Genomic DNA, 16,203 nt, shown 5'->3' with positions numbered 1-16,203 from the left:
ATTTATGACATGTCTATGATGTCACATCATTCATTCATATATATATATATATAAAATCTAGGTATGTATCAAGTGGATAATGTCAAATTTGGTGTAACTTATGAATTTGATTTCTAAAAACTAGGTTGTTTGAATGTCTCAAAATATACCTTTTATTTATTTATTTATGAGTTATTATTATTATTATTATTATTAAGTTTATAGGCTCCCCAAGCAACGATTAATTTATTCTTTTTTTAGGAGACAAAAATCATGTGGCTAAGGAAACATTGAAAGGTTGCATTTGTGTGGTGAGCTAAGTGATTGGCTCAAACAGGATAAGAATCTAACCTAGAATGTATGAACTACTCCAATTCCATCTCTAACAGTAAATAAAACCCTAGATTAGATGGAACTATGCTTGATCAGACGCGATGTATCTTCATTCGAAGAGATGTAAGACTGCTTCTAAAGCTACTAGATTTGTTTCGCTCAATGCTTTTGCCTTAGCCCATACCATGGAGCTAACACGCTCTAGTGGATACTCTCTCGTTGTCATCCATAGCTTCACCCTTTGGATTTTTTATGATCGTGCCAAAACATGCCTTTTCATGAAGAAAAGCAACATGGACATTCATTCACACAGGTGTAGAACTTCTGATCTCAAAGAAAAGAATTATGTATCAATATTACAGTTGAGCTATGTTCACTTTGGAAATAGTTAATTTGAGCTATGATTAATGTTATTGTATGGTCAACGCAACGAAATCAAAACATAAGTTCAATCGAGGTATGGTAGAGACGACCCTTCTTTGTCGTCTTCTCTATCTCTTATTTCATTTCTGCGACCAGTGTGCAGAGATTCTCCACAAGGAATTTGTATGAATCAAGTTCTTTATGGAGAATTCTTTTTTGATAGCTAAACGAACTGGAAGCTCAATTTGAAACACGATATCCATAATTCACTTAGACACTATATTAAAACTTGACTCATACTGTGAGATCCTATATCGGTTAGAGAAGATAACAAAACATTCCTTATAACGGTGTGGAAACCTCTCCCTAGTAGACATGTTTTAAAATCGTGAGGCTAACGACGATACGTAATAGGTCAAAACAGACGGCTAGTGGTGAACGAACGAACAAATTGGTTTGATTTTGAAATAGGGTTAGAATTTTAGAAGCATGGATGGATTTGAATGAAGTTGAAATAGAAACAAAAAGTAGAAAAGAAGAAGACAAATTGATTGATGGAATGAAACAATTATTTTGTCCATCCAAAACAATATCACAATCAATGGTTGGAATGATTTGCCATTGTCATTTTCAAATCTTATACAAGAATCAATATGAACAGCGACGAATCAAACACTTGTATATGGTCGATAATTACGAAATGAACATTAAACTATCGAGTTTTGGAATGGTAATTGGTTTCGATTTTGAGTTTAAAAAAAAAGGGTGGTAAAATAATTGAAGAAGAAGAAGAAGAAGAAGAAGAAGGGTGTAAATGTGTGTGGTTGTTTTCATGACATAAAATAATAATGAAAGGTTGAAAAAGGTAAGAAAGAAGAGAGAATCATTCACACAAATCCATGTCCTTTATGTTTTGACAGTAAAGTGAGAGCTGAAACGAACAGCCAATATCGTATCTGAATTTGGTAGTTGTTATGTTTACAAGCTTCACATGAATAATGTTCCCTCCCTTTACTTCATTTCCTGCAATCTTTGGTCCACATCTTTAATTCAAGATGTTGACTTCACATCTCTTTTTTCAAATTTCAAACCTCTCCAATTTCTCTCTCATTCGAATGAGAACGATTCTGAAGATATAAAAATTACAAAAAAGAAATTCTGGGTGAGATCCCCCGTTGGTTGGAGAGGGAAATCGTGAGATTGACGGTGATGCATAACGGGTCAAAGCAGACAATATCTACTAGCAGTGGGCTTGGACTGTTACAAATGGTATCAAAGCGAGATAGTGTGTAATGTGTCAGCGAGGACACTGGTCTCTAAAGGGAGTGGATTCTAAGTGGGAGAGAGGAATGAAGCATTCGTTACAAGGGTATGAAAACCTCCCCCCTAATAGACGCGTTTTAAAAACTACAAAAAAAGCAATTTTGGGTGAGATCCCACATTCGTTGGAGAAGGGAATCGTGAGATTGATGGTGATACATAACGGGAGTGGATTGTGAGTAGGAGAGAGGAATAAAACATTGCTTATAAAGGTGTGAAAACCTTCTCCCTAATAAACGCGTTTTAAAAACTATGAGATTAACGACGATATGTAACGTGTTAAAACTGATAATATCTACTGTTGGTGGACTTGGGCTGTTACGTGACCTCTTGAGAATTTTTCTAAGAAACATGTATGGACCTGTGTTGATATTCGGAATGTCAGAGATATCATGGGTCGAATTTAGATATCAAAATCCTGAGCATAGTTCGTTACAATAAGAAACCCAACAAATGAAAACAACACTACAAGGGTTCGAACACAAAACATCATATTAAATCACTACTCATCTCATACGTTTAAGTTAACGAGTTACGGTAAAAGCCACCCGACCCCGACACAGCTTTAACCATGCCTGCTACACTGTGAGCCAGTCATTAGATAGTGCAGTCAACTTCTAAGCATTCTGAGAGGAAGAAGAAGAAGAAGAAGAAGAAGAAGATAGTTCTCAAAGTTCGGTATTTACTTTCCTTTGAATTCTTTGACAGAGAAAAACATGAACTTTTTTGACATTTTGTTGCAACTTGCCTGAGTTCCTGTGGTACTTCACTGAGAAACCCTAAAGAAAGAGAGATAAAAAAAAGTTGGGTTTTTTTTGGGTTAATTGATGAAGTTGTAAGCCTCACCTCTGCAATTCCCAGCGTTCTAAAAGTGGTCCTAAACTAATACTCAATAGTACTTTTCTATCTTTCTAACACTGCTTCACACCCCAAAATTTGTACTTTGGAGGGACCTTACCTTTTAATCTTTCTTTCTTTTCTTTTCCTTTGATGCTTCCACAGTGTGCACAGTGTAGGGCCCTTGAAAGGGCTTTCAAGGGCCTTTCAAAACCTACCAAAAGATGAACACTAACACCCATAAACCAAAGTACAATGCCTTAATTAGTAATGTTGTTGAAAACCCAGCTCAAAATTATGAGGCTTTTGTTCATAAAAAGTGCCTAAATTTTGGTTACATATCTCTAGCCTTAGCTTAGCTTAGCTTAGTTTATGGCTTCAAAAAGGTTGGAATGATTGTTTTAGTATTGGTGGATATTGTACGAGTTGTAATTTAGCTTTAGTAAAAGGGAAAAAGAATCCTTATTTGACCTCAAAAGGGTTTCCACTTATTTTTTTTTTTAGCTTTTTCTATAATTGAATGAAGGGTCCTCTCAGCTACATAACCTAAGACAACTCTCCCTCTTTGTTATACACAACCCTATCACTACACAAAATATTAAAATATTATGTGGGTCTTATCTATTTTCTTTCGTGGACTGAAGATTTGAATCTTTGATCTTTTGATCGAGCGTATAAACCTATAGCAATTGAACTAAGTTTAGATTGGGTTGTATACTTGAATTTTTTAACGTTTAGTTTGTATGATTTTATTTGAGTCATTTATACATGTGAGATCCCACGTGGGCTAGAGAGGAGAAGGAAGCGTTTCTTATAAGGGGTAGAAATCTCTCCTTAATAGATGTGTTTTAAAATCGTGAGGCAAACGACGATGCGTAACAGGCTAAAGTAGACAATATCTACTAATGGTGGGCTTAGACTGTTATAAATGGTATCAGAGCCAGACATCGAGCAGTGTGCTAACGAGGATGTTGGCTCGTAGGGGGGGTGGATTGTGTGATTCTATATCGGTTGGAGTGGAGAATGAAACATTAAAATAGTGAGGTTGACGGTGATACGTAACAGGCCAAAACGAACAATATATGTTAGCGATGGGGTTGGACTATTACAAATGGTATCAGAGTCAGATAGCAAGGACGCTCGGCCTCCAAGAAGGGTGGATTGTGAGATGACACATCGATTGGAGAGAGGAGCAAAATATTTTTTAAAAGTGTGTGGGAAACCTCTCTCTCTAACAGACACGTTTTAGAACCATGAGATTGTCGGCATTACGTAATGGGTTAAAGTGGACAATGTCTGCTAGCGATGGGCTTGGGCTATTACAAATGAGATCATAGCCAGACACCGAGCGGTGTGCTAGCGAGGACGCTAGCCCCAAAAGGAGTGGATTGTGAGATCCCACATCGATTGGAGAGGAGAACGAAGCATTCCTTATAAATATATGAAAACCTCTCCCTAACAAATGCGTTTTAAAACTGTGAGACCGACGATAATTACGGGCTAAAGCTGACAATATCTGCTAGTAATAGACTTGAGAAAACCGAAAGAGAAAGGTTCCGAACAGGGAAAGTCGAACCAATTTCATCCATACAACCCCACAACAGTAATAAGCTGCAACCCTGTGATGTGTACTGCCTATCAAATTTAGGTAAAAACTAAAAAAAGGTGGGGAAAATGTATTTATGAGAAGAAGTTGAAAGTGGAATTGGCAGAGCTTCACAGCTGGAGATGTAAACCAGTTATGGGTATAAGATTTATTGCGAAGTTAAAGCGATCTGAAGCTCTATGGATTCTTCAATAATTGAATCTGTTTCCTTTTACATTTTGTGAGCCAATCATTTATTGATCAAACCCTTTGATTCTTCAACTCTTTTCTTCCTTTATTTCTTTTGGAAAATGACATCTTTCTCCTGCCTTCTATATTACTTTTAGAACGCGTTCGGCTCGTTTTCCTCCCCAATCGATGTGGGATCTCAGAATCTACCTTTTTGGAGGCCTAGCGTCCTTGCTGATACACCGCACGGTGTCTGACTCAACAGCTTAAGCCCTGCTAACAGATATTGTCCACTTTGACCTGTTACGTATCGTCGTCAGTCTCACGGTTTTAAAACGCATACGCAAGAGACGATAAAAATAGTCTTTTTACTCGAAATTAAAATAAGGAAACATAGACCAGCTATGGAGGCCCAAAGGAGTAGGTTTAGCTTATAAACATTAGAACAGTTAAAGCATTTAGTTGATGTTCGTGAGAAGATGTTTTTTTTTTTGTAGTGTGGTCCTAGCTGATGATGAAAAATAATACAACACGATTTCATTAAAGTGAATGTTGTGGGGTTTGTTTTTTGGTTGGCCCTCACACTTCAAATCTAAAAAAAAATCTCATTTAAAAGATCTTCCCTTCTTGGAAGCTGATTATTGAATTATTTGCGTTCATGATGATAATTGTTTGTTGAAACCTGCTACTTCCCATCTCGACCTGATCTGCTTCGGTTTAAATAGTTTAAAATTATCTTTAAAATACATATAAAAAAAATGTTAGATTCGATAAAAGATTCGATAAAAGGTCATCTAAATTGAATTCTTTTACGCTGTCACCTAGAATTTTACTTCAAAAATAGTTTTCAATCGAATAAAAATTAATATATTTTCAAAATAATGAATAATATATATATATGCATATAACTTAGACCATTTGAATAGGATGGTCATTTTGAATTGATAGATCAAGTTAACTTTATACATAAATGATGTTCACTTTACACTAGTCATTGACTCATTTAGTGGTCCATATCTACACCCACTTGAAATTACTCCCTATTTTATTTTTTAAGTTTTGACTTTGATGTTTATGGGTCATAAATACCCTATACAAGCAAGAAGACGTTGAATTTATCAGTTCGTCTATTATAACAATAAAAAAAAAATTACAATATGAACCATAAACACACAAAGTTTGATGAGTGTGATTCAATATGAAAAGGTCATAAGACTCACCCATAACTTGAAAAAGAAGGAAGAGGGGGAAAGATAGCATATCGCCAGAACGAGGCAAGGTTTGAAATCCTACGGGAAGGAATGCCTTGCGAGCCAAGCTGACAGAGATGAGGGTGACGAAGGCAACCTACTTTAAATCATAGTCGACTTAATTATTTTCGTCCCTTTCTTGTGGGGGAGGGGGTGCCCATTATTTATCTCAATACTCCTATCTATACTCTCCCTTTTCCACCATCTTCACTACTTCACCTATTTTCTTCCTTGGTTTCTAGGGAGGGTGTGGCCATCTATCTCAGGTTGTTGATACCAACATCAGACATTTCCATCTCAAAAAGGCCTACAGCTTCCCCGACATTCGCTGCTCGATCCCTATGACGACTAGTTCTAGAAAATCTCAAGCAGAAGCACCAGAGCTCATTTCAGTGAGAATGTGATGGTACCTACTGTAATCTGAGGTGTTTTTGAAACCAGGAGTTAAATCTGACAGGAATCTCAAAACTGCTGCCAAATGTTGCGTGTCGTTGGTTGCAAAAGCGGCTTGAAGAAACAATGAAGGCCGGACAGTGTCAACCTGCATCACATTTTCGGAAAGTCATTCCAAAACCAATATAACATAACTCTACGGTAATTGACATATACTTCTTTTCTTAAGACGGAAGGTTCAAATCTCTATACACACTCCACATTTAAATGGACCAAATCCCACTGCACAAGCATAACGAAGGCTCGGCATTTTTTGAGATATCGAAGAAATTACCTTAAACTTACGAGCATAACGCAATGCTTCAAGGTAATATCCATCTTGCACGAGCAGAGACACATAATCATGATGTAGAGAAAGCTGCCTGAGCATATCTAGACCCAGTTTCCTTGTCTGAAGATTATGGCGACCAGACTCCAGCAATTGCAAAGCAACCTCTTTAGAAGGTTCTAGAATCTGTTAAAAGAAAAAAATACCTCTAACTAATATATTCATTTGTGGCACTCTCACTTCTAGGGCCAGAATTTCATTAAGGAAGACCATATAAGAAAAGATTCAGTACCTTTTGCTGCACAAATAATCCAATTTCTGTGTATCGTTCATTGCGAGCCAAAATTTGGATAGTCAAAACATAGATGTTTGGGTTTACTTTGATCTTTTCCATATTAATCCTACAAATGGGAGAAAGAGTAGAATAATTATGAAACCAAATGAACATAGCTTATGGTTGACGCAAGAATATAAAGCAGTGATCAAGGCTATATTTCTTGAAACCTATAATTAGAACTTCTCCATGCATAGGCTATATTTCTCTATCACAGCAAGTATCAACAAAGAGTTAAACGAAGAAATGATCAAGCTGCTAGCACTACTTCAAAAAGAATGCAGAATGAAGATAAACTTTTGAACGCACAATCATATCATATTGAACGCGTGTGAGAAACTGGCATGCTGCAATCAGAATGCAACCCATTTGGCTGTTTCTACTAGCGAGTTCAAATCACTTTTATATTGAAAGAATATAGCATACCGGCGGAGGAACTCGATAATTATGGCCAGCAAGTAAGAAGGATCTCCGACTATCTCTTCCTCAATGGGAGCGAACACAAAGCTGTACATCTCATCAGGTGAGATAGCTGGCGACAAAACCAGAGACCCTTCATCAGATACATCGTCATTCAACCGGTTACATCCTGGTCCAAGATGTTGGTATTGTGAAGATGATGCCTGAATGTCAGTAGAACTTATTGTGCTTCTCCATCTTTCCTGGTCAACTATAGACTGATGGTTTCCTGTATTTAGTTGATCAACATCAGCATTCCCCTCAGAATCTGAAGACGGAAATATTGAAGTTCTGTGAGGAGCTTCACTTTCCATTCCAGCAGTTGAATCACGGTTATTACCACCAGGTACAGGGCCAGAACCACTAACTTGAGGCACAACTGACTGCGACCTGTCAGTTTTTGATTCTTTAACGCTGGGACCTACTTTGCTTGAGAGGGTATATGATGAGACTAGAACATCTATAGCCTTAGCAACAGTGGCCACCGGCCTGTGCTCCAGAATCATAGTTCTTGTCAAGGTCAAGCACAGCTGTTTAGCCTGAAGATTAGCAGGAATTGTTTAATCGATCAAGCAAAGAAATACTAGTTACATGCACCAAAAAAACTTGAGAGCCACAACAATACTAATAGCCAGCACACCATATGAACCTACATTAGGAGAAAAAAAACAGTAAAGGGAAGGCAGTGTCTGCTCAGGGTATGGGTAGATGAAAGAGAGAAATGGTTTGTGTTAAGTCTTATTCTTAAGAGGGAGTTGCTCAGTTGTGAATATAAGTACTTAACAACCAAAGAAATGAGAAGGAAATCATCTTGAAATTATTTGGGGTTTTGGGAGAGCTTTCAGACCTCTTGAATGTCTGAAATGAGATGTGATACCTTTTTATATTATCAATAAAGGTTACTATTGGTGTTTGTGATATTTACATTATTATCATTTTTTCATGAGAGATTTTATTCAGTCTGGTGGTTCCTATAAGCCTGTAAATAATCTAGTGAATTGGGACTGATCCTCTCTTCCCACTCAGCTTGGAGGTTTGGGGGTCGGGTCTCTAAAGCAAAAGAACTCGACCTGTTTTGATAAGGTGGCTATGGAGATATGCTTGAGAGGAAGACAATCTATGAAGGAAAACCATAGAAGCTACCTAACTATGGTCTAAGGGAGTCCAGCTTGTTACCGAAGGCAACTAATGAATCAGCCAAAGGAAGGCCTCGGGTGGATATTGCTAAAAAGCCCTAAACGCTAAACCCTAAAACTCATAAATATCGACTAGAGAGCTGTTTTGATGCTAAAAAGCCCGTTAGGCTGTTCTCTCTTCTGTTTGTTTATAGAAGTTTTGAAGTTTCTTATGGAGGAAAAAAGGGAAACAATTCAGAACAAAAAGGAACTCTTGTATTTGAAGTACAAATCCTCAGACCCAATCATGAAATTAAAGCTCTACCTTGCTAACCTCCAATTTCCGTCGCTGCAAGAATTCTAGAAGTGATGACACTTCTGAGCTACTGGAAGCGATTGCCTGCCACAAAAAAAGAACTTCAGTGCCTAAATTTTTTTAGAAAAGGGGAGAAAAAATAATAAATAATAAATAATAAAATAAATTCAACCCAACCTCTAAGTCAATATGTATCTTCCACACTAATTTGTTGACATGATCACAAATCAGGTCAGGGACAAGAAATTTCCAACCATCCCCATAGACAATTGCTTCATCAGGTTGATCAGCTTCTAAACTGGCATTATCTTGCTTACTACTTCGGACATCAATATTGGGTCGAGGAAAACCCCTCAGCAACAAAGGAAGTGGGGCAGATATGGGCGCCCTCGAATCAGAAAAAATGTCATAAAGAATTACTACTTTTGCATCTACTTGATGGACAAGCAACACATTGTCAACCGCGCTCACAGCAATCCAGCTCGAGTAGATTGGTAAGGAACCCTGCAGAAAACAATGACTACAAAGTATAACAAATCCTCGGTCGAAATTTGATGCCAAAGTGGTAACTTAGATATCTAGAGTAGATATGAAGCCTGATTATTGTACAGCAGAGCTTGATCCCGTTTGAACCACAACACCTAAAGAGAACTAGAACTTGAATTGAACCCTGACAGACATCATAATAAGACTTCTGACAGACTACTGCATGGTAAAGCCTATTCACGGATAAAAAAAATCAATCTACATGCATAATTTTTTTAAACATATACCTGCTGCACAACAGCATCACGATAGAACCGGTAGGTATGAAGTAGCATTGAAATTCTATCCACTTGCAAGCAATATATTCTTCCATAGCTGACAAAGTTTAAGAAAATATGCATATATGAGTTTTAAATTTGATTAGAAATAAAATAAATTTCTCGAAAAATGTAAAAAGATAAAAAGGAGCAAATTGACAGAGTCCCCTACACAGTGATAATAAAGATGTCCTCTACAGCTAGAACAGGCTTGCTGTTAGCATCAGATTTTGCCATCGCCATCTCAAACTTAGGCAAGCGAACAATCCCTGCTGCTGAAAGCTAAACAAGAAAAAAGCATCCAAGTCAGACAATGAGCATGTAGGCTGTAAGAGAACAGTGATTATAGTAATTACAAACTTGAACACTCTTTGGGGAGTTTATCCTCGTATTCAAAATTTGTACCTGAAATCCATGGAAAGTTTTGCACTGCATCCCAGAAGCCATAAGCACCAATCGACTTTCATGCGTGTAGGCATACCAGCTCACATTCAATTTCTTTGACTCCACCAAATGGAGGGACTTTGAATCAGACTTATAAGCAAACAAATCCAGTCCGCTGCAAGAAAACTTCACCTTAGCCAAATAAAAATATCTACATGCTAAATCCTCGATAATAAAAAATAAAATAAAAAAAGGGAAGAAAGCAGCAAAATAATAAGTGGATCAAATGATACTGCATTTTGAAAGCTATGTCAAACTCCAATCATAATACGAAAATGAATAAATGGCACTGACATGCCCAAGTTTTTTTTCTTTTTTTTTTTTGTTTGCTAAGCGTAGGGGTAAATGGGCAAGGAGCGTTGTAACAGCCCAAGCCCACTACCTAGCACATATTGTCCTCTTTGGGTTTTTCCTTTAAGGGCTTCCCCCTCAAGGTTTTTAAAACGCATCTGCTAAGGAGAGATTTCCACACCTTTATAAGAAATGCTTCGTTCCCCTCTCCAACCATTATGGGATCTCACAATCCACCCCACTTGGGGGCCAGGGTCCTCGCTAGCACACCGTCCGGTGTCTAGCTCTGATACCGTTTGTGACAGCACAAGCCCTCCGTTAGCAGATATTGTCCTCTTTGGGCTTTTCCTTCAAAGGGTTCCCCCTCAAGATTTTTAAAATGTGTTTGTTAGGGAGAGGTTTCCACATCCTTATAAATAATGTTTCATTCCCCTCTCCAACCGATATGGGATCTCACAAGCGTCCAATGCTACAAAAAAAAGACTCCTTGGGTCTAAAGACTCCACATTGAATACCAAATTTGTACAATGCTACAAAAATCAGCAAAAGGGACTTGTCTTCAAAAAACCGTTTTGTTGCGTTCTCTCCGAAGTTTCCAAATCAGCACACCAGCATAACCCAAGTTAAAAATAACCATCAACCTCATCCTTAGTAGGATAATTCTCTTAGATTGACAACTCAACCAAGGTATCCTCGAAGTTTTATAATTTTCTACTTTAGCTTTTCAAACCATGAAGGAAAAGTTTTGTTTCTTCGATTAAAAAACTTAAAAAAGAACAAAGGTATCCTAGAGAAACTAGATGTGGCAAGATCAAGAGACTAGGGAAGAACTAATTTTTATTTATAATGTTTGGAGCCAAAAAAGCTATGGACGTCCAACCATTAACCTCCAAAAATCAGATCATACAAATTCCTTCATGCCCATTTTGTATGCCCTTTTTAGTTTAACCATGGTCTATTTATTAGAAACATTTAGATACCTCACCTATCCCATCGCTTATTCCTCCAAAAATTGTTCGCTTTCTAACTTTCCAAAATCTCCCACACAATCACAAAGAAAAAGTTTGTCTAATGATATTAGGTTTCCCCTGCAAATTATGTCTTGAAGTGATTCCAATTTTCACTCATAAACTTGAAACGGCCTTATAACCTGCTCTTACCTGGTTTTCACAAATACTATATTGCACAAGGGACAATCAGTCCAAAAAAATCCCAGAATGCTCTCTGACTCTGGTCTACAACTCTGAATAAAAGTTTCGCCTGTTTCTCTGATTAAAAACTGTATCTCATGACTTGATCTTTGTATTGCAATAATCTTTAAGTCCAAGGAATATCGAATAGATAAAATCGGCCCTTCCATAACAGCATCAGCAGTATAAGTGACAGCAGGATTAAACGGAACAGTTTTCCATGAGAAGATCTATATGAGAAACAAAAGAAACATTGTCAAAACAGGTTTATAAGCGCCAGATGCACTTTCAGAACAAGTGCATAGAGCAGCTCAAGATCTATTACCTGATCCACGGTTGGGCAGATCAGTAACTTATTTCCATCATCAAAAAACAATCCCCCAGGTCCAGGAACGCTACATCTTAAGGGCGGATATTGTATATAAGCATGTGAAAGAGCACTGGATTTGCTTAGACCAGCATTGGGTTGTAATCTTGACGGTCTTCCAGACATTTTATCAAGTCACCTCTTAACCTTGAAGAAAAGCTTTTGAAAGTGGAACCAAGCAACTTATGCAACCCAAATTAAGCTTATTCACTCAAACCTCACTAAAAAAGGAAAAAAAAATTAATGACATTAGGAAAGCAGAAAACATGTGCAAATGTTCCAGTAGATCTTTATAAGACGGTTAATACCGCATTCGCTTCAGTGTCGTGAATGTAGAAAATTTCTCCGATTGCTATACTCCCAAGGTAAAGCCAAGGACAAAGGAAAAGTTCTCCCGTCATTTTGATATTTTCTTCAACGAAGCAATGATGCTTATGATTTCCCCCGAAGCTGAATCCAACAACATTTGATTAGTTGAATAACAGAAAACCAAAACCAAAACCAAAACTCTTACCAATCGGGCCTTACCGTTATTTGATTCCTCATACATATTCCTTTTTTATTTTTCTTCTTTTTTTATAAGAAACTTTGTTTCCTCATATTTGTTAAAAAAAAGAATTGAATATTGAAAAATACCGTATTTTGCATGCAAGATTTTAGTGCAATAAATTCTTTCAAACACATATCACGTTCAACTTTTGGAACCTTTGCCGCAACACAACCCCCATATTGTTTTGCCTACACAAACAAATAAATAAATAAATCAAATTTAAATTTAAATTTTTTAATAATAAATAAATAAATAATAAAGCATACATGGGACCTCAATAATAAATGGCCCCTGGTCCATGTTCTCTTACTTTCCTAAATCATCTAAATCACAATTCGAACAATAAAAATTGTTTTTTTTTTTTCAAAGTTTTTAACAGTTCCATAAACACAAAGCCACCAAATAGTATCAACCACATGTTGCAGATATTGGAACTTCAAACTTTCAAGAAGCAAACTACCATGGGTTGGCCAAAGCGATCAAAAGAGTCAAAACTATAAACCCAAGTCCTTTAGAGCTTATGAGCTGGTGGGTTTAAATAGTGATGACCACTATTTAAGAGATTGTCTCACGAGTCGGTGAAGCTATACATAATCTAACCTGAACATGAGAAAATAACAAACAAAACAAGACTTTCTAGGAGCAGCAAGCATGCAGGTTGAAAACAATCAGATTGCAGTAGAACATGTTAGCTACTAATCAACACTTCAAATTTATGAAATGTATTTCCTTAATATAAGAAACAAAGATATTAAATAGGGGAAAAAACACCTTGCCTAACAAGGGGATTAAACAAAAATGCCCCTAACAAAGGGATTGTGTGTCCATCATTCATGAGTCCTTCTGTTCCTGCCCTTTCGAGATAAGGGCAGTTATTGTGGAGGGGTACTTGCTTTAAAATCTTTTAGGGCATTTGATTGAACAGAATAACAGGACCTCTAGGAGGTAGAGATATCGAGTGAGGAGGTTTGATGCCTACTGAGGCTTGAAATGTCTTTTTGGGCTTCGGTAGTCAAAGAGGTTTGTAACCATGTGCTAGGTTTTATTCTTTTGGAATGGAATCCTTTTTTGTATGGCTTCTCCTCTTGTTTTCTTTCATATTTCGCAATGAATGTGGAACTCCATATAAAAAAAAGGTGTAACTACAAAAGTATGTGCCTAAAGAACTTCAACTAGTGGTTTTACAAAGCATGTCAACTAGGGAAATGGAATAACCTGGAATTCCATCTTTGAACCCGTTATGAGTTGCAGTTTTGATCTCAAATGGAAATCATACATGCCTATACCAATTTCCCAACTTCAATTTCCCTTTTTCTTTTGGGAGGGAGTAAATAAGTGAATCTACCAAGCCCAGAGGCAAAGATATATATATATATATATATATATATAAACATACATGGCTATACCAATGCATGTATATATGCAGATATAAGCTGTTCAATTAGTGCACACACAATAAAAATTGAAAAAAAAAAAAGAAGAAAAAGAAAAATAAATAAATAAACCTCCTCAACGAATTTTTGGCAATTGTAGATAAAATAACCAATAGCCAAGACCCCAAATTTTTGCTATTAAACATAGATTCACACTTCTTTCTTATATGAACCAAATGCATCATCAAAAATAGGTATATACCTAGGCTAAGGGGCAAGAAGCCGATCCTGAACCAAGGTTATGATTCTAACAAAAAAAGGCACTCCAACGACCATATCTCATTGAATTTATAGAATTGCCTATAAAAGAATCACATACCTGAGACGCACAAGTAACTAGAACACGCTTGAGCAAGGAAGCCGTTGCTTTGTCCTTGCGGTCCATAGCACTGTGAAAATTCGTGTACAAATATTATATTCAAGCACATATGATCCATAAAGCTTCGTAGTGTAATCTAACAAAGCATGATTTCTTTAAGCGATAACAACCCACAATTCAAATTGTGCCCTAGAATCTCAGTCCTCAGAAATCCAGACTTCTTGGGGATACATTTTATAAGAAATTGGTGGGAAATTGACACAATAAAACTTCAAAACAAATTAGGAAAAAGGAAAAAAGACAGCAGATTTACCGAATCGGGCAACACCCATACGCAAGAAATCGCAACGAAGCTGGCGATTCTGTGAGGAGAGATTGATAGGTAGATAGATAAACAGAGACCGCGGGTGTGAAATTGTAGTTGAGAGACTGGGAAAGATCAAATTTTCTTCTGGAATTCCTTCAGGCGGCAGCGTTGTTCCGAGTTTTGAGACGGATAGCCAGTTTACCAGTACCTGCTATTTAACAGAAAAGTTACAGTCAAGGGGTTTGCTTCCTACCGTTTACCTCGCAAATTTGTATAAATTAATATTCCACATTAATTTTGTTAAATAACTTTTTTTTTTTTTTTTAGCTAAATAATTTAATTTTTACACTTTTAGCCCATCATATATTTCTACTTTGTCCTTCAATTTTTAAAATTAACAATTTTGACCCAATCGTTAAAAAATAATTACGGTCCTCCACGTGAATTGACTGATTGGAAATATGATTTAAATTAGTTAAATTAATAAAAATACTTTTGTTTCAAAAATACATTTAAATTTTTAAAATTTCAATAATATTTAAAAAAAAAAAACCTTTTTAACTTTCAAAATAAAACGATTTCATCAAATTGCAATTTCAACCTTAAACTCAATTTTTATTGTTCAAAGAAAAATGAGTTTTTGAAAAAAAAAATAGAATTTTGTTTTTTTTTTAATATTTTTAATTTACTTATAATTTAAAAAACGACAAGATAATTATCAAACGGGGCCTTTGTATATAATTTTGTTTTTCACTCTCAAAGTGTCCAAATTAGGGATGCAAGTCAAAAACACGTCTTAGAATTTTATATTCGCATTTAATAAGACCTTGAACTTTAAAAAATATTAAATAAATCTCGAGTATTTAATCTTGTGCTTAGTAGATTCATGAATTTTAAAATGATAAATAAGTCAATGTCTATTAGATACATCATTGAATCAATTTTGAAAGTTTAAAAACCTACTAAAAATGTTTTAAAGTTCATATCAAACTTGGTAATTTAACCGAATATCAATCATTAACTTGTATACTAATTTGATTTAGCACTAAACTTATATTGGTTTAGTTTGCTCGACCAGTTTTCCAGCGTTACTTAATGACCACAGTGTTATAAATACAGAACTGAACCCATAAATTAGCAGAAATGATCACTTCAACAATGAATATGCTAGTAGTAATGACATTAGAAACAACACATAAAAGAAGCTGTAGATTTAGCAGATAGAAAACTTCTACACAATATTGTAGAACAGTAAAACCTTTCTAAAGACGTTTTGGATTGGATTGTGTTGGTCCAAGCTCACCGCCATCTTTGGGTTTTCTCTGTCGGACTTCCAAGGTTTTAAAACGCGTCTGCTGTAGAGAGGTTTCTACATTCTTAGAAGGAATGTTTCGTTCTCCTCTCCAACCGATGTAAGATCTCACAAATTGGTTGCGTTTATTACTCGTAGATCTCCCTTTCGAGCAACACAGAAAGGTTCATTCTACAATTTGGTCCATTTGAAGTGAAAGGAACTCAAGAAGCTTTCAACGATCTTTGTTTCTTGGCTGTCTATTGGTGTAAACAATTATAACTCTCTTATATCAGCTGGAGATGTTCTTTTGTAATCTCTATTTGATGGGCTCTCCCCTTTGAACATTTCATGTAATCGACCAAATTGTTTCCTTTCAAAAAAAAAAAAAAAAAAAAAAAAAAAAA

The 16,203-nt window shown here is 36.2% G+C and overlaps 1 protein-coding gene across 3 annotated transcripts; it reads right to left on the bottom strand.

Annotated features, from left to right (window-relative positions):
* Positions 1-5,709: 5,709 nt before the first annotated feature.
* LOC111441498 lies at positions 5,710-14,734 on the bottom strand. Of its 3 annotated transcripts, XR_002710168.1 has the most exons (16): positions 14,512-14,733; positions 14,199-14,268; positions 12,533-12,634; positions 12,205-12,346; positions 11,855-12,117; positions 11,500-11,759; positions 10,010-10,163; positions 9,777-9,886; positions 9,575-9,662; positions 8,979-9,305; positions 8,811-8,885; positions 7,338-7,909; positions 6,870-6,978; positions 6,584-6,763; positions 6,116-6,397; positions 5,710-6,079 (listed from the first exon to the last, which is right to left on the bottom strand). XR_002710168.1 is itself a non-coding variant. In XM_023078524.1 (15 exons), the coding sequence occupies exons 5-15, from the start codon at positions 12,020-12,022 to the stop codon at positions 6,221-6,223; spliced, it is 2,211 nt and encodes a 736-aa protein (XP_022934292.1). In that variant the 5' UTR covers positions 12,023-12,117; positions 12,205-12,346; positions 12,533-12,634; positions 14,199-14,268; positions 14,512-14,734; the 3' UTR covers positions 5,710-6,220. The 3 variants fall into 3 exon arrangements, 2 of the variants coding, with proteins under 2 accessions (XP_022934292.1, XP_022934291.1); XM_023078524.1 differs by having other exon boundaries at positions 5,710-6,397; positions 8,820-8,885; positions 14,512-14,734; XM_023078523.1 differs by having other exon boundaries at positions 5,710-6,397.
* Between the last annotated feature and the right edge of the window lie 1,469 nt (positions 14,735-16,203).

Source organism: Cucurbita moschata, unplaced genomic scaffold (assembly GCF_002738365.1).
Source record: "Cucurbita moschata cultivar Rifu unplaced genomic scaffold, Cmos_1.0 Cmo_Scf00004, whole genome shotgun sequence".
NCBI classification, from domain to species: domain Eukaryota; kingdom Viridiplantae; phylum Streptophyta; class Magnoliopsida; order Cucurbitales; family Cucurbitaceae; genus Cucurbita; species Cucurbita moschata.
This window is presented reverse-complemented; position numbering and strand designations above follow the sequence as displayed.